We start from the raw sequence: 20,211 nt of genomic DNA, 5'->3' as shown, positions 1-20,211 counted from the left end.
TCAATAAAAGACTTGGCGTATGTTTCACGGAGAATGCAGATTTCTTCATGAAGATAACATGACTTCGATCTGATCGGTGATCCTGTTAATGGTGTTACTACGGTAGAAGGATGGAAAAATATATTGTTAGTATAGTATTTTAAGTTGCTATAATAAATTTTTTATAAAGTCGGTTTATCTGTATTTCTTTAAAAATATTGATATATCCGTTGAAAGGAAGGGTATTCAAAAAAGACCGCTCTTAATATAAACGCTGCCATCATGGATGTGAATTTTTTATTCGCCTAAATCTACAAAAGTAACCAATGTTAATTTGCGTCCAAACTGTCCCCGTCACCAACAATTTTTCCAAATATCTTTATCATTTTGTTATCCTTTACGATTAGTTCAGCATCGCCCTGACCCATGTCACGATTTGGTTCACATAGGGTTTCTAATACAGACTCCCAATGTCTTGAACTCTCTGGAGGTGTATTGTTGCTATTACTATACGAAATAACATCTGGATCATCTGATAGGTGAGCGATTTCCTCTTCCTCCTCAATGGCATGTTCCCTATACATCGTATGAACACTGGCAATTAGCTCTTTCCAGTCTTCGTCCTCGCTAAATTCGCTCAGTTCCCCCAGCAAGTCTCTCAGAGTGATGTTATTTGATTTCGCTTGTTCGAAAGGCAGCTCCTCTATGAATTGCTGGATTTCCTCTATCGAGGGAAATTCCTTAATATTTTTCTTTTTTCTTGTGGCTCTTCGGTTCCTTTTTTTGTCCAAAATCTTTTTGACACAGTATATCGTCGCGGTACAAGTACACAGTGCCAGAATGATTTTATAGTGCGGATGTAAATTGGCCAAGGTCCAAGTGGAGTTCATAATTTTGAAAATATACGCGATTATATCAAATCTGAAAGTGATTTAACTATATGAATGGGTATGTCATAATGACATGTCTTGACGCAATAAAGTGGAAGTTTACAAAATGTGACGCACAGAAGGAGGATGACAAGTACTTATGGAGGGAAATGAAATAAGACTAATTTTGAAGCAAGGATGGATTCCTAAACGAAGGTTAATGGACATTCCACTCGTCTCGAATTACAAATTGTCATGAAGGCATTAAAGGCGATGTTGAATGACTCAGTAATGGTTATCAATAATGCCTGCTATCATTCAAAAAAACAAGAAAACAAGAGATTATTGCGCGACCAGCGAAGATTTGAAGAAAACATTTTTATTGTGGGTTATAATTTAATAGATAGTGTATGATAGAAGATTATGGTGGTATATGGTGTATCTTCTACTCAGATTCCAACCAACTCTGGCTTTTTTTAAAAGAGAAATGTAAGTATTTTCAAATACCGTATCTATAAATCAGCAGGTTTGCATGCAACGGCAGTCGATTCATTGGATTTTGCTGTGGAGAAAAATTGAAAAAGCTGTTGCTTCTGGGGTCCTCCTCCGCAGCAGAAGCGGTCCTCAAAAATCAGACGAAGCCTTTCAGGTTTGAGACAGACTTAGACTTAATTTGAAGTTGTTGACTTTGGTCGGCATTCTTATTTTTAAGCTTAATATTTATATTAAATGGTGAACTAACGAATTATGATACCCGCAATTTCGGTTAATTTACAGCCCTTTAATCGCCCAACCTTTGGACCGAAGTCTCTTGACTCAATAGTAATAAATATCTTTGATACTGCCTAGTAGATCATCACCATGTCCATATCACATCAGGGAATAAGACGCGGTGGCTTATTAAGTCCACTCTTGTTCAACCGGATGATGAACGAGGCTACTCAATAGGAGATGTAAACATTAATATAGTCACTGACGCAACTCTAGTGATCTCCAAGGATTTCGAATTGAATTTGCTCTGTTCTGTGAAAAATATCTCTTTCGAAAAAGTCAAAAACTGTCAAGATTGCTAGAGAACCGTTACGTTGTACGGTCCAATTTTACAACACTATCGTTAAATAAGTGCGTAAAAACAAGCACCAAGTACGTCAACGAAGAAGCCAGACTTTGAACTATCTGGATGCCTCAATGGTGCGGTGTGGTCGAAGAAGTTTCGGGCAACACAAACAAAGGTAAGAGCGTGGTGCGTCCAATAACTGCAAGATGCATGGGTCTAAAAGAGGAGGGCACAGTGGATTGCACAGTGTTAAGAATGACTAAAGACAGTTTGACGAGAAAGATTCATGACAACGTCCGGTTAGGAAAAGGAAGTCGTAATTGGACAAGAAAGAAGTGGAAGGACGTTGTGTGTACAAAGGTTCTAGGCATATTAATTATAAGAAAAACAGTTATCGAAAATTTTTGTTTGCGACACAATGATTTCGAAATGCAAAACTTATCGGGAACTCGAAATTGAATTCCGGAAAAACCTTTTAAAAGGATTGAAGAACGTTTATATCTTCGAAACGTTCGTTATCTTTGCTTTTGTATAGTCCAGGCTCTAAGAAAGTTTCCATGGTTATCTCGATTAAGACAATGTATTGAACGTAGTAGTTGATATCTAATAGAAAAATTCACCGACACTTGAATGGCTAAGCACTAACGCAACAAAAGGCCGCACCCTACCGTCAATAATTATAATGAGTTTCGTCTTCGTGTAGTTACAACTGAAGGCGGACTAAAATTGTTGAATTATTTCTTTTTCGAAAACACGGTTTAATATAAATCGAAGACATCTGACGTGGTCGTTAATCGTATCGCGCCATTAAGCAAAGAATAATAAAACTGGCGATAAAGGATCCCACGTGTTTAACGATTTCGAAAAATCTGGTCAGTTCGATTTCAAACGATCGCAGGGGCTTGGTGAATTTGTGAGGTGATAATGACCGTTATATTTCGTTTGAAAAACAGTTCGGTGAAATTGAAAAACGTGTCGTGTCGTCGTTCGAACTTCTGTTGTTTTTTGTCTCGAAGCAGGTTGTTTTAGCATCTTTGGTTTTTGTAAGCCGAAAACATGAGAGGTACGTTGAGTTGAATTTATAAGAAAACTTAGGTCGAATTTTGTATTTATATAAGTAGTTCAAAAAAATGATGTGCATATTCGCGATTTGGGTAGCCGAATCTTTGAAATATCCAAGTTTTGCAAATTGATAACCTTTTACGAGTCCATTGGGATACCTGTGGTGGTCGTAATTGTGGTAAACAGGAAAAAATATTTCTAAACTAGATAGAGCAAAGTCGACCTACATGCATGCCATGGAGTCAATTTTTTACAAATATTTAATAGCAACAGCATTGTCGACCAACATAAATTTATTTTAATTTTCTCCTAAAAAATTGTCGATATCATTTTTAGTTATGAAAATCTCTCAATTTTTTTAATCAAGTGCACTGGCGCCCCCTGTAATTCTTTGTAATCAAATCATGGTTCGCTTTTATATTAATAATTTGTCTGTCTTAAGCCCTTCAATCATTGCTATTGGTATTATTATTGGTATTTGTCTTGAAGAATGGCAGAAGAAAGGGAGAAAAGAAGTTGCTTAAATCTTGACTAGCTCTAATTTTGCTAAGCGTAATGCCTGGTCTATAAGTCAGTGTTATTAAAAATGAGATAAAGCCATTTTTATGAATTTCCGCTTTTCTTTTAAAATTCGAATTAAACCATAACAGATACCCTCTAGACTGTATCAAGGAATAACTTGTAAACAAAATAATGAACATCAGTTGCGTGCACAGTTTTAAGCATTGCTATTTTAAAGTTATAACTCTATAATGAGTTTATTTTTTATAAAGTTTAAGGTAAGTTAAGCATTGAAGTTAATTAGGAAAGTTATTATTTGATACAATTTAGAAGCTTTATATTATAGGTTGATTCCAATTTGTTAAAACAGAATGAAAATTGCGTAAAATGGCCACGTTTCCATAGCAATGCAATGCATAGCATAGCAATGCAACTTAGCAATATACAAAAATCTACAAGATTCCACATCTTTTCACATCTTGTGTAACACGATTGACGATAGGTAGAGCACCACGGGCTTAAAATCCAATAAAGGCAAATTTAACGGCCAAGTTAAAGCCAGTGAAAAATTGACATCTTTTTTTCTGTCTTTTAGCTTAGTTTAGAAATTAGTTTTTCGGTAAAACGTCACAATTACGACAACTTTGTACAAGGTAGTTCAAATTGGACACCATTATGGAAAGTTTCTTTATTCTATAGAAAGCCGACTAAAACTGATGTCGGTGTCTGTGGCTCAGTTTTCATAAAATGAATATTACCGTTAATAGAGTATTATTACAAAACGTGGTTTAAGAGAAAAAATATTGCCAAGATTTTTATGTGTGTGTATATTTTTGAATAATTGAAAATAACTCAAAATTACCTTTGCAAAAATGTAGAATCCTTGTTATTCTGCTTGAGTCTAAAGTTTTTAATTTCGTATGCTGTGGATGGCAATACAGAAAAACAAATGCTTACTGGTAGTTTTCAAAATGTGATTTCGGCTATAGAGCTTGTAAATAAAATTCATGGTTTCAGATTTAATAAGGAACTACAGGAACATTTTGGCGGGAAAAAACTCATCTTCGGATTCAGATACGGAATCCCAGCCTTTGGTCAGTTCGAGTTACACGTCAACTAGTAGTTACGGGTGAGATATTTTTGATTTTATACTTTGTGTCCTTTAATAGTTTGTCAGGATACCAAAAGTAAATATTGTCAAACAAAACCTTCGTACGTTTTTAGGTTTATTTTGGTGTCTATATGAACCAACATAAAAAAATCTGTCTCTTATATTTAAAACAGAAAAAGGTGGTAGTTCATTTGGAAAAAGTAAACACCCTGTGTACACAAAAAAATATATAAAACGTTTAAGTCAATACAAGAAACCGTTGTATTAAATATTTTTTGTAGCTCTTACCATTTGGGAGATGGGATAGCGAAAATTTTTCTAAAATCCTGCGGTCCAAGACCTTCAAAAATAGCAGTAACTAAATAAATGAGAACTATCACAATTGGAACAATAATATAATAACTCATAGTAATAAATTCTCCAATAAAACGTTTCATTTTAATAAATTTATGTTCTCAATAGAAAAGTTACGAATTATTCGGTATACTATTAAAATTTCTGTTGGTAAGATTTTTTCGCCAACCATTTTGACTGTATTGGTTTGTTTGGTATTTTGTGGGGTGAATCACAGCAAATATACAAAAACTATTATGTGAGGTGGAGTAACTGACTCATGATTAAGATGTTGTAAGAAAAAAAAACATAGTATAAATGATTTTTTCTACACTCGTCTGTCAAATGCCTAATTACGCACTGATCTAGCGTGCGGGAAGCATCACTTTACCACGTCAGTTTCGTTTCCCACTTATCCGAGCCACTTCGGACATTTTCGGGATTCTACCGTACGGGTTTGGGAGTTGCGCTTCGCTCGTGTCAAATAAACTTGTAAGTCAAATACCGTTTACCGCACTTGTTGCATATTATACTAGTTTATATACGGAAATATGTTAAAAAGGGCCTGGTTGACCTACAGTAAAATGAATGTATAGGTTTTAGGCTATCTGGAACCTGGTTGTGAATATTTACGTTTTCGAGAAAGAAATGAGATGTAGTCTGGCATTTTGTTTGAAAAGGCAATTGAAAAAAAAATGTTCCCAAGTACGAGAATGAAAAAGCTTCATATGCTAAAACCATACAAATTTTAAACTTAAACAGTTCTCTAATAAAACAAATAATTCAAGTTGCAAAAATATAAATTCATACATTATCGGATACTTGGAGCTACGAAATCAACTTGATTCAGTCTAGAATGTTGGTTGGTTAGTTCAAGTTCAAGTCGGGATTGAATTGAATTGAATTGAATTGATTATTGTCTCTTCATTGTATCGTCAAACCTCATCATTAAATAGTTTTAATACATATTCTTTGACATCAAGTTAAAAAAGCGTCTGAAATACTCACCGTTGTTATCTGAAATGCAGTATCAATACCCAAACGCCGCAAGTTACTTTGGATATAGAGAACCACGAACTTGTTGAACTGTGCATCGGAAAATAAAATAAAAAATGAGTCGTTGTTCTGACAGCTACTGGCCCAGTTACCCCCTGTCAAAACATCCCCCGTTTTTAGAATTCATTTGCATCATTTAGTAATCTTGTCAGGAAGCTAGCTGTCACCACCACCACAAAACATTATCTTTTGTCATTTCTGAGATCCCATATTTCTCAGATTAATTTTAATGCTGGAAAATGTCCATGTATTATTGGGAGTAGTTTAAGGTAAAAAGTTACGATAAACTTGTGAGGCTTAGTATTTGATTCAATTTGAATTTTTTACTATCGTACCAAATAAATAAATGAAAAGTAAATTTAATTGGGAATGCATATTAATCTTCTTGATATGGGCAATGAATAGCTTCTTTATTTTAAGTTAAGGACTGTTTTTTTGTTGGTGCTTCTACCTGTTGGCTATTAATAATAGTAATAATAGTAGCAATAACAAAATGCTTTTTGCAACCTTGAGAGTAGAGCCTAAATCACTTTCGGGATAATTTTAGCAGCATTTGATGACCTCAAATTAGAATTCTCTCTGACTTCAACGCAGCGATGGATTGCATCATATTTTAGGGCCTCCTTTCATATATGGCATCTCTAACCGGTTAACGGTGCACTAACCTCGTATGCGAATCGCCGGTCTCAGCAAAAATTCGCCCAGCGAATTTCATCACCCAGTTAAAGTGCGCATATGAACTTGACCGGACTTCCAGTTGTGGAAATTAAATTTTCATAGAGTGTAATATTCGATAACGTGTTCGAGAACTTTATCGGATTCCTCTAAATTGGTAAGCGGAAACTGAATTGTTTGAGCTGTCGTCTGAATTAAGTTGCTGGATTCGAAAGTGATAAACAAAAATTTGAACTTTGTTTTAGAGGTCCATATCTACAAAACGCAAAAGATATAACAGAACCAGGGATTTCTGTTTAGACTCATTTTTAAATATATTTAAAGTGTTTCATTTTACTCATGCATGGGGGTAAACAAAACACTGCATTTTTTCGGGGCTCTCAAATTATTGTTATATTTTATTTCTAAATGGTACGGAGGAATAATAAGAAATCCCAACACATGGAAAAAGAAAACAGGGAGTCCCACCAATATATATATATATATATATATATATATATATATATATATATATATATATATATATATATATATATATATATATATATATATATATATATATATATATATATATATATATATATATATATATATATATATATATATATATATATATATATATATACATTACTTTACATTATTTTAAATAAAATGTATTACAATAAATTTAATATCTATAATATCTATAATATATATAATAAAAATTAAATATATACGAGGGCGATTCACTAATTGGGAATATTTTAAATGTAGGTACTGCCAGCTGCACACGACAGAGGCAAGTGCTTGGTTGACTTCATCATTTGTTTTGCAGATATTTGCAATTAATCACTTCAGAGTTTTTGCATCGCAGGATTGCATCTGTTGGAAATGCGATTACACTTTAATCCGCATTGACAAAAAAGCACAATGTTATCAATTGCAATTTCTGTGAAGTAATAGATGCGTACAACAGCTTTTAACAAATTGTGGTTTTCAAAAGAACCATAAACAAGCAATTTTAATAATTTTAGTTGTAATATTTTGAGATCAGGATTCTACAGTTTTTTATTATTAAATCACCCTGTATATGTTGGGTAAGTTATTGAGTGCATTCCTAACCACCTGGATATTCTGTTAAATTAAATAAAATAGTAGAAAAACGCTATAAGTTTTGTTGCATTTACCATTTTTTGATGTGCACACAAAAATGCTAATTTGCAAAATGTGCGGTACAATTTTATTTCCAGCCCGCTTTTTAAATAGCAAAATTTCCGTATTGCACATGCGTTGATTCTTATATTTAATATTTTGTTCATATATGTGTGAAAGAGTTGTACTTATGAAGAATGCCTTATTTTTCAATTCGTACCAAATTATAATAAAATAAAATAACAGCAAGCTTACCTACCAATTGAGGACACGAAATCACTGAAACAAAGCAATGAAACATTGCGGTAGCACTAATAGGTTTTTTATTTGCACCCATGAACAAGTAAAGTAGTATATATGTCAAATTGTTTCAGGCAATCTTTTAATAGCGCTTTTTATTAGAAGGGTTTCGCATTTTGATTTTGAATAGTTTAAATTTAAGGGTAAAGACGACGGCACAGCGAAATAAAAAAAAGTATGATATGCGCAATTAGATTCAAGAGAATAAGCTTAGTCCCCAGTGTGATCCTCAAGTCATATTATCGGATCATTCTCTTAAATGGCATTTAACGACATAATTCAATTTTCGGCCGTCGGCTTCTCAACTAATGCTCGGAACTAATTACTCCCATCTAAAAATTTTGATTATTGGCCAGATGTTTTGCGAAACCACTTCAATTGGCCGTAAATTTGCCTAGACAATTGGCACTTAATTTCGAATGGGAGCTAATATTGTAACCAAGCAACTTGAAACGTTCCGAGGAGAGAACCAAACTTATTGAACCTTGCAAGAATAATTGCACATTGCAGGTACGCTTTTGGGGAAATGACGTTACTTAAAATATTATGATTTTCAAAGTTTTCTAGCTGTGACTACGGCAAAAAAAATTTACGGCATCACCTCAAAAAATTTGTAATGAAACTCCGCTTATCTATAGGAAATAACCTCCGTAGTATTGAAATCACTTTTTGAGATATCGGATTTGTGTCAAACAACACCCTCATGGACACAGACACTTTTTAAAACTGACGTGTTTACAATATCGTAACACTAAATTAAATTTCTAAATGGACGTTATAATTTTTGACTTTTTATGAAATACGTGCGGATAAGAAGAAAAAAGAAATTTAATTAAATTTTGTTTCATGAAATAAAACGAATCACATTAAATTCAGTATTGGTGGAAAATAAAAATGATAAATATTTGTATAGGGAACCTAGTCATATTTTCACAAACCTACAAGCCTTTTTGTTTATTATATTAAGAAATAGTAAATAAAAAAGTTATAGACTTTTTTCTGAAGCTCCAACTTTTCGTTACCTTTTATAAAATAACAGAATACACTCTACTACTTTACAATTCACAATATAGCCTGCGATTCTATATAAAAATATGGACGGACACCCTGTCAAATTATCAGTAAATTAATGAAAGTGGTACTCTTCATCTGAGGAACTTTTTTCTCTTGATAATAATATTATTATGCGTATATAGATATACAGATCCTATATTTTTTCTTCTTTTTGATGATTATCAATTTTCTGAAATATTTTCCTACCTACGCCTATCGATTATCCGAAAATTGAGTAATACTAAATTATTATTAGGGGAATCAATTAAACATAAAAAATTGCAACAAATATTTTGTTTTAGATCGACCTTCAGCCCTTCGATTCCATCGACTGATACCGAGGAGGAAATTGTACAGACTGTCCAAACTAAGCAGCCAACTACCTCAGGAAAAACACCTTTATCGTTGAGGAAAAATTACGAGAGGTAAGTTTTTGTTTTATATGCGGTCGAAACTTAAGATTAAATTTGATTTTCCGACAAAAACTTTTTTTTTTCTGGTAACTTACTTTCTCAGGATGGACTGTTGGTATAAATTTCTTTATAAAATTGCTCGAAATGTGTTCCATTTAAAAGTTAGGTAATTTGTTATCGAAGAGAGTATTTTATAATTAAACATGGCATGGTCTTCCGTATGGGAAGTATTAACATCGATTGAACTGAGGTGGCTTTTACTTGATATATACATTTGTATGTCACATTTTGTGGGTGTATGTAAAATACCAAAATTGTCGTCAAAAATGTGTTTTTGTGTGTTTAAGTCTGCATAATTAGAATCTAGACTATTGTTTTTAAACGCTCTTTTATGTTCGTTAATGCGTTTCTTGAAGGATCCACCTGTTTGTCCAATAATAATTTTAGGACAGGATCCACATTTCAACCTGTAGACACCTGATTTTTGAGATTTTGGAGATTTCGTTTTATTGTTTTTTAAAATTTTTCCTATTGTGTTGTTAGTTGTAAAAGCTATTTTCAAACCACATTTTGACAAATGTTTTGAACCAATTTGTTTAACGATTTTAAATTCTTTGTTCTAATTTTCTGTTGAGAGTGGCGTATTAAGAGGTCTGTGTATAAAAGTGTGAAATGCAGCTATTTTGCTTGTATAAGGGTGATTTGAGCTGTTATGTATGACTGTGTCCGTGTGTGAACGTTTATGATAAATGAAAAAATCTAATTTGTTTTGCGTTTTCGTAATAGTTGAGTCTAAAAAATTAATAGAGGTATCCTGTTTAATCTCGATAGTGAATTTTATACGGTTATGTTTAATGTAATTTAAAAAAGAATTCGATTGTCTGTGCATCCCAACAAAGCAAGCACGTTGGAATCTACTAAATCTATTAGTAGGGTGAAATCTGCTAAATCTATTAGTAGGGTGATATCTACTAAATCTATTAGTAGATTTCACCCTAAGTCACAGGTTAAACCATTGGTGAAACAAGATTTATTAGATTGCTTAATAGTATCTTTACACCAAAATTATTTTGAACCCAACTCTTTTGCGGGGTATCATAAGTGTCGAACCAGGTTTCATCCAAATAAATAAATGGCCTTTGTTGTTCTCTGTAAATCCTAAGTGTTTCTAGATATTCCAGTCGCCATTTCCGAATTCTAAAATATTCCATTCCATATTAAAACTTGCCTTTTGTCAATTTTTTTAAATATAAAACCCATGTGTTGAATAAACTTTCATAAGTGCCACATTTAACACCGGTTTCAACTTTTTCAAGCCTCCTAATTAAGATATCTAATGTAGGCACGCTTGGTTCCTCGTAAAACTGGTAAATTTTACGCCGTATTATATCTCGATCACTTTCATCTACACTGGAGAAAATGTTAGCATCGCTTCTTTTTTTTCTCGCTGAAATGGGATTATTCACAATTTTCCATACAGTTGATGTTGGAATTTTCGTCAATGTGGCCGTTTCTTCTAAAGATGCTTGCTTGTTTATAAGTTCCTTAGTCTCAATAGAATAGTTTTTTCTACATTTGGGCGGGGGCACCTCCTGAGATACGCTCGACTCGCACATATTTTGCATAATTTGCACACGATTCAACACACGCTGTATTACACACGAAATAAAAATGACAAACTTACACTAAGTAGTATACCAAACCAAAAAATATTAAACACAGGTAACATAGGTATAAAATAATTTTCTATTACAGACCACAATTTTACCTGAATTTAAATTCCGAAACTTTAAGTAATAATCTTGTTGCATTGTATGTTAATGACCACCGTTGGATAATGCCATTCAAATGCAATTGGTCACTTTCTTATATCTATGAACAGACCACAGTTTGTAAATATTACATTTGATAAAGACACGGTGTTGTCGAAACAATTGTTATGTAAAAATATATAATTTCGTGAAAATCTGAACTTTTAGTTCTTATTTATTTTGATTAATTAATTAATTGATAATTAATTAAATTTATAACTTTTTAAGACGGATTAACTTTTTAGTTGCCCAACTATATATATTCACATATAAAATTCTAGGCGATTAATCCTTGGGCCCAGTTTCGAGCCTCCAGAATTGGACATTTTTACGTCTAGAGATACAGTATTCGATTCGCAGAGCAACTACGCTAAACTTTTTGGCCTGATTGACGGTCCCACCTCGGTAGGTATAAAACACTACTTTTCTTCTTATTTATTTAACTAAAGTTTTGCTCACATTGCTCGATAATAAATTGTGCTTTTTTTTGCCGACCAGAGAGATAAACCGATGGTGTACTCAAAAATATCTGCGAATTTATCACTAATTTTTGGAATTCGAGTTATTTTCGCAATTACAATAATAATCAGATAAACTAATTGAACGCGGTCAAAACGAAACTATGTTTTCGATCTCGTTCTTATCGCGTGTTATATAGAAATCATCACGGAAATATTGTAACCACCACATATTTACCCGCCTATCACATTTTGTGTAATTGCAAATTTTTCAAAATTTTTCTCTAAGAGAAACTTAGTTAAATAAGAAAGAAAATTACGTCTTAAAGATTGAATCTCCTATCGATATGTACATAGGACATAGTACATTTGCCAAACGAAGATTCTCTTCCACTATATTTGATATCCTTAATAATGTTTTCCGCATCTGCAATGCATTTATAATCAATTTATTGACTTTCGCACACAAACTGACTCGAAATTGACCAATCACAATTCAATTTATCATCGGAAGTTAAAGCATGTGCGTAAAAAGTGAAACATTTGTTTAGGCAAATATCCAGTGATCAAACAAATATTTCATTCAGCGATTAATCGCTTTTAAAAAGTGTAATAAAATATAAATCGCCATATGACTACAGGACAACTCCCTACTGTAACAGGAAAAGTAATTTCCTTTTTTTCAAGCCAAAATCAACATTGTTGCTAGATAAATCATATGCAAGAGTCCTTGGTGTTCATTTTACTTATTAAAAACCAACCATAACAACTAAAAACAAACACATAATAAAAATAGTTAAAACACCAAATGAACTGCGCATATAACCTATAAATCCGGATGACAATTGACCGATACTAGAAAGAGCTAGAAACAGCTTTCGTATTCGGAAAGATTCGGGGCAATTGGGAAAGTGTCATTTAACACAAACTAGTTAAGAACCAAATCATATTCTTAAAAAAACAAACCACTATATAAACAAATGTGTTTGCGCTGCAGTACATAGGTTCCCCAAGTTTTGGTTAGTTTGAATCAATTGTCTAAAAAAGTCAAGTCTAATTCAAAATTAGTAGTGAAAATGAATAGTTAAGTGCGGTTAAGTTAGTTAGAGTTCAATTACATAGTAAGTTTGCCTAACACGTTTCAATTTCTGCAATTTTTTTTAACATATTTTTGACATTAAATTTCCTGTCTTTTCTATCCAGGCTCCAAATATTTGGGATGTTCCTATATTCGTTTTTAAGTGATTTAATTAACCTCAAAGTAATAAATTCCAGAAACCGCTGTTCCTATAAAAATACCCTATTAAACCCCAACATCAAGCTACAACAACAAGCTACAATATGACGTCTTCACTTTATCTTATCTTCACCCATGTTGCTCAACAAAATCACTCCAAATAAAAGTTCCACATTTTTATGAATAGCAGAGAATATACGCTTTTGAAGGAATTCACATATTGTCTGTATTCTGTGCAGAATGATTTTAATTCATTATTCCACTGATTATCAAATCTTTTGTTTAAAGCTTAAACAATTTCTTTATAGTTTTCCAAGAATGTAACCATTATACGTTTACTGCTGTAGTTCCATTGCTTAGTGTCTGCAACGACAAATACAGACTACGGAAAGTACCTTGCTTGCTGAAATTCATCTCGATTGATTATAAATGTGGCCTTATTGCTGGGTAAAGAAAATTCGCTTAGCTTCATAATAACCCGATAAGTTTCAGATGAGTACCAAAGACCCAAACGTTCTCAAGTCCTCCTCCACGACAAGTAGTTACCCATTTTCGGACTACAGGGACGAAGAAAAATCTACTCAAAACTCTATAGTAACAATGTAAGTAAACTACCATTTGTCGGCAAAAACTATCGAATATATCTTTGATTATTTTTACAGCTTTTATTTTTTTAAGGCAATTTTTGTTTTATAAGGCGATGTTAAAATTTCACTTGAATTCAAGCCTCATTGCAAAAATATCTAATAAACTTTAATATTATTGATGTATCAGACGCATAATTAACGCTTATTCAAAACATTTGAATTGGAAAAATTATAACTCAAAAAAAAACAAGAGTCCGGCAGAATTAACAATTTTAATTTTTTTTTATAAGAATACTTAATATCATAAAGCTGGTTAGAGCCACAAATTCAGTAAACAACACTACCCACGCTGCATGTCGATATCGAATTCTACACTAATATGCAATAAATAACAATAATGAAATAAGGCGCCGAATTGCGTTGAAATGTTTACTTTCAAGACGTAAATACAAACGATGCTGCGTGCGGTTGCGTGACAATTTGTTTAAATATATACAGAATTTAGGTCTTCGGACATGCGTCAATCGATGGTGTTCTGTTTCCGGGAATTTTTGAGCCTAAACACCGTTCAAAAAATCTACAGACTAGTAAATGATGACCCATAGTGTATTTTTCTCCGCGTTACAGTGTTGTCAGGTCATTCCAACTATTAAATGCTAGCAGTATTGGCTCCTTTGTTAATGCTAAATATTTTGTGTCAGGTATTTTGGCTAATCATGACGGAATCACTTGATCGTATCGTCTGACAAATTAGTGCACACCAACCAGCTAGAAAAAAATCAAATTTTACCGCAACCTATTTTATCTACTTTATTTTTAGTAAACCCAATAACCCTAACAAAAATATAATTTGTTGCTTCATATTAGTCAAATAGAATGCTTTTAGTTTTTGTTACTGCTCATATTTTCCATATTGCTCTTTATTTGCCACTATAAAACTTATCTTATGTACTGATTATACTGTTAATGACGTTAATGATATATTTTTAATGTGTTTTACTAAGTTTATGAACATACAATTATTTAAAAGAAAAAGTGGCCCCGATGCTAAACTTTTACTTGAAATTCTAAATTGTCTAATGTTAATAGGCTTCAAATAATTAAATTAAAATTAAATGAACGGACTATATATAAACATGAATAGTTTGGCGTTTAACTTTAAAGTAGACAGAAATTAAAGGAAATTTCATTTCGAGAACTCAAATGTATTACATTCAATTTAATTGTTTTTTATAATAAAAATTACAGGTACATACATATACAGGGTGCCCGGTCATGTTTCGAAAATTTATAGGAGCTTTACTATGAGTTATATCGTAGAACTAGAATGAGCGTTTCCTTTTTGAAAGGAAGAGCAATTTTTCTTCAAATACAACATTTAGAAGAACGACTCTCTTGTTCGCTAATAATGGAGAGTTATGACAGCTTCTTTCCATTTCCATTCCAAAATTTGTAATACCCGATTTATTTATCTATCTATCTCACCCAATCTTATGGTTCATGTACGTGTAGAATTGGCAATTATCGCCTTATCGGTTTTTCCTTCGGATAAAAGGTCGTTGCATACATTGGACATTGACAAGATTTTTGACGCATCCTTCTATAACAAATGAGTAATAAACAAAGTCACGTGACCTCGGAGACAGTACAAAGAGATGCGTTACTGCGCCCTCCCTCGAACAATCGATTATAATCTGACGAAACCGGTAACGAAATTGAATCATCTTCATACTAAAAATAGTCGATTTTTATCGAAAGGGATCAATTCGGGGCATCGCGTATCTGTTTCCCACTTGGAGGGGGTTAGTTCGTCATTGTTGACTAGTTGAGCGGTTTTAGTAATTTGGAACTGTGGGTCAAGGATTTGGGTTCTGCAACTAAAGCAGTTGTACGCTTTTAAATAACATTTATTAAGGCAGTGGCTTTTGTAAATAGGGAACCCCTTGAATATAAAATCAGGCGATTAATAACGATCTTTTAGTTGAGATTTAAGGAAAAATATATTATTTAGAAACATCAGTGGCAGCAGATATGTTGTTATGCAGTTAAATTAATAGCAGCTTTTGCCCAATTCAGCCATCTTCGTGCCTGCTATAATTTCCACGATCCCAATGGTAGGATCGTATTTGAATTTTTTCAATATGCTATGTGTGAAAATATTGTATTGCTCTTTGCTTTTATTAAAAAATCTTGTAAAAAACTTTTTAAAATGCACATTTCTTAATGTTTCCATTAGCTTGATTAACTTGAGCTTATGAAATCAAACAAAAAATTAAAACATATAAATTTATACTTCTTCCAATTAATGGGTAATTATTAAAAAACTGGGGCAGATACGTCAAGACACAAAAATGTTAGATAAATCGTCAATCAAACTACAAAATGGGAAGGTAACAAACACTTTTCCAAGAGGATATCACATAATATTTTAAATTAAATATATCGCGTTCAATGGGAAAGTACTATAAGAAAAATTCAGTTATTACCATAAGAAAAATTGAATTATTTTAGCCACTATGAAAAATAGACGGAGATATTTCCTCTTAAAGATATTTCTTCTTTAAAAAAAAAATATGAAAAAGAAAACTAGAAAAAAAAATATTCAAAGAAATATTCACTCGATTCTGTTGAAATTTCGCAGTGTGATTTAGTGTATTAATTTAGTGCAACTAGATTAAAATTGTTAAGTCCAGGGGACTTTTTTTCAGTTTACTATTTCTTGTTGCTTCGTTTTCGAGAAATAATAAATAAAATCAGTTTTATTACGTGTCACTGGACAAAATTGGTGTACCAATTTTTGCTAAAAATCACAAGTGCATTGAAAACAAAGAGCCATTTCTACATAAAGGTGCGTTTTTTGCGTCACTTCTCTATGTAGAAAAGTAGAACGGAATTAGTTACATTTTATCCTTTGAGTTCGTAGATCATTCCCAACATTTGTTGTAGTGTACTTTATGTTATTAACGCCACTGGATTTAATGATCTTAATCTATTAGGGCTAAATAATTCTCGTAATACACCAAACAATGTACAATATAGTCAAATATCAACAGAATATTTGTTTAGATATTAAGACAATTAAGACAATTTTTTTTTTAATTCCACACTCTATATCTTAAATTATAAAATCATTTTCATACTGCCTGGTAAAAATGGTCTTTTACTAAAGATTTTTTTAACAGTACGGGTATACAATTGACTGAAATTATTTCAAAAATACCATGAAAATGTATTGTGGAGTCGATATTATTATTGGGATTACCCGAATCGCTAAATATCATCTTCGGATATTCCTTTTCGAGGCTAATATGTAAATTGGACATCACAAACACATAATAATTTATTGTAAAATACATATTATTATTAGATAATGTTAGATAACGCTCTATCATTGAAAGATTTTATTTAAATCATTTTCTGGTATAATGTATTTCTGTCTAAGCAATTGTCTCCCGTCTACTGCATTTGACCATTAAAAATCTTTCAACGAAGCTGAATTTTATTTTTTTCTAGATTCGCAATATGGAACACGACTATGGGATCCTCGTTATTGGCGATGTCGTGGGGCATACAAATGGCGGGATTGGTACCGGGAATAATCGTCAACATTTTAGTAGCCGCCATTTGTTTATACACTTGTTACTTATTATTGACGGTTTTTGAGAGACACGGTAAGTTCCGATGATTTATAATCAAAACTAACCAAAACTGAGTAGGGTACGAACAAATGACTTATTCTTTATAAGAACATTAGCAGTGTAGTATAATTTAAAGCCTTTGCAGCATTACCCTCCATAATTTTAGGTATGCCTGGAGAGGACACCGACATCAGCCACATATGCCTTATGCTGTTGGGAAGGTGGGCCGAAATACTCGCCAAAGTATTCTCTATAGTGGTGTTGCTAGGAGCGAACATAGTATACATGATCTTGATGTCAAATTTTCTCTACAACTCGGTATACTTCCTGCACGGTATGAACTTTTCAAAACGCACTTAGCCCAACCGCATTTTCTACATTTTTGCGGTTCCAGAATTGGTGGTTTCTCCAGAGTATGACGCCGAAGTGAACCAATCTGTACTTTGCCCAAAACAAAACGCCACTGAGGCGGAACTGGCTATCCGAAGTTCCGTGTTCGACAACGTTTGGGATCTGTACGGCACCGTTCCCCTATATTTAGCTGTGATATTGTTTACTGTATTAAATTTCAAAAGTCCGACATTCTTCGCCAAATTCAATTGCCTCGGTAAGTAGAAGTGTCGTGTTGATTCTGCACCCAAATGTGTATGACGTGGATGGATCTTTGACAGTACAATTTAAATAAATATATAGAAAAAAAAAGTAACTTTAAAATCACAATAGCTCATAATGATGAATGAAGAACGTGATTATATTTGTAAAAGCTATTACTGTGTTTTTAAAATATAATCATTTTAATATTGAAAAAAAAACTTGTGCTAGTAAATATGATGTTACTAATTATTTAGACATTTTCTCTTGAGAACGAAAAAAAAACACAGTAATAGCTTTTACAAATATAATCACGTTCTTCATTCATCATTATGAGGTATTGTGATTTTAAAGTTACTTTTTTTTCTATATATTTATTTACTTAAGTAACTTTAAAATCACAATAGCTCATAATGATGAATGAAGAACGCGATTATATTTGTAAAAGCTATTACTGTGTTTTTAAAATATAATCATTTTAATATTGAAAAAAAAACTTGTGCTAGTAAATATGATGTTACTAATTATTTAGACATTTTCTCTTGAGAACGAAATAAAAACCCAAATATTTATTTCTCCTCAAAGACGCTTTAAATTTGAAATTATTTTTCTCGAAAAGTTGTAGTCATTATAAGGGCAGATTATGAAAGGGTTTTAGATGTTTTTTTGCTGAAATAAATTCAGTGAAACGATACTATAACAAATACTGTCCAGTCACCATGTTTTTAATAATATTTTTTGTAAATAACACAACCTAGATATGCTATATTCAGTTGGAATTACTTTACGGCCCTATATCTCAATACTTAAGAAATTTAGGACCACATACTCAACAACACTCTTTATATTTGCATTCAAATATAAAACACTACTTGACTAGTAACAAACAATAATTTATATAAGGCTGTTGCCGACATAAATGATGACTATATTATTTCTAGGCACAATCAGCGTCATGTATCTGCTTACATTTGTAGCCGTGAAAGCTTTCGGATGGGGTATAAACATACCCGATTGGCATTCGATACTTTACATAAAACCTACGTTCCCAGCTCTCAGTGGTATGCTGTCCCTAAGCTACTTTATCCACAACATAATCGTCTCTATAATGAAGACTAATAAGCACCAGCACCATAACGTCAGTGTATATGTCCCTTGTGTTTGGAAGACTTTACAACTTTTATTTTTTTAGGGGCGGGATCTCAGCATAGCGTTCGGCTTGATAACGTTTACTTATCTATTCATAGGGGTCCTGTTTTACATAAGTTTCCCGTTGGACAAATCTTGCATCGAAGACGTGAGTAACTTTTTTTTAACAACAATTTTTCGTTGATCTGGTTCACCCACATAATTACAATGTGAGGCAATGTTTCCCACCACATTGGCCACTACCAAGGAAGTTTCACCTTATTTATGCATTTATCATAAAGAACATCGCGAGAACATTACCCAGAGTAAATTTCCTTGATTCGTATATCTCAGCAATAATCCAACATACAAAAAAACACAACTTGAAGTCAGAATTTTAGTTCTTATTGGAGCATCAGAAGGAACTCCCAAATTTTTTACAACATATTTAATATTTAGAATAGAATCAATGAATCAGTAACAGACGTAAAGAAATGGGTAATTGCTTCATGAGAGTTATGGTATTTTCAGCAAATGATATTTCGCAAGTTAAGTAACAGGTCTTATGAACTTGTAATTATTTGGTCTGTGCTGGCAGCTTTAAATGATCGGCGAAATTTGATTAGAAATTTTCAATCTCTTTGATTAAGTTAGGAATCTGGAATTCTTTGTAGGAACTTTGACCGTAATTTTCATATCTCATTTTCAGAACATTTTCAACAACTTTACGAAGCGAGACACATTGACGATAGTGGCCCGAATCTTGTTGATGTTCCAGCTGTTTACCGTATTTCCGCTGATAGCGTTCATGTTAAGAAATGACGTCCTGAGAAATATTAATGACATATTCAAGAACTACGGTTGGGGTGACTTCTCTTACGGAAAGGTTGCAGTCTTGAACGGGGTTGTTTTGTTTATTTGCGTGGTATTCGCGTGCGCCTTGCCCAAAATTGGCACCCTCATCAGGTAGGGATGGTTAATTTTAGTAGAATTTTTTGCCTTTAATGACACGTGTAGGTACACTGGTGCAATGAGTGGCATGGTCTACATTTTCATGTTGCCCAACCTGCTAAAGATGGCGAGTTTGAGGAAAGGGGGCGAGCTGACGTCGATCAAGGCATTCTGGCACGTTACTATAATTGTATTGGGTTCTCTAAACTTACTATCCCAGTTTTTTATTTCTGACTGACAATTTTATTTTGTTGTTTGACTATAAGCTAT

The 20,211-nt window shown here is 32.8% G+C and overlaps 1 protein-coding gene across 1 annotated transcript; it reads left to right on the top strand.

Annotated features, from left to right (window-relative positions):
• Positions 1-2,713: 2,713 nt before the first annotated feature.
• LOC132706159 (sodium-coupled neutral amino acid transporter 9 homolog) lies at positions 2,714-20,179 on the top strand. The gene is made up of 12 exons (XM_060677329.1): positions 2,714-2,968; positions 4,486-4,597; positions 9,430-9,552; positions 11,633-11,756; positions 13,533-13,648; positions 17,147-17,304; positions 17,438-17,605; positions 17,666-17,878; positions 18,804-19,000; positions 19,055-19,159; positions 19,700-19,956; positions 20,008-20,179. The coding sequence occupies exons 1-12, from the start codon at positions 2,962-2,964 to the stop codon at positions 20,177-20,179; spliced, it is 1,752 nt and encodes a 583-aa protein (XP_060533312.1). The 5' UTR covers positions 2,714-2,961.
• Positions 20,180-20,211: the final 32 nt, after the last annotated feature.

This window comes from Cylas formicarius, unplaced genomic scaffold (assembly GCF_029955315.1).
Source record: "Cylas formicarius isolate icCylForm1 unplaced genomic scaffold, icCylForm1.1 PGA_scaffold_8__14_contigs__length_24414737, whole genome shotgun sequence".
In the NCBI taxonomy this organism is placed as follows: Eukaryota; Metazoa; Arthropoda; class Insecta; order Coleoptera; family Brentidae; genus Cylas; species Cylas formicarius.
The sequence above is the reverse complement of the archived record's forward strand: the minus strand, read 5'-3'. Positions and strand labels throughout refer to the sequence as shown.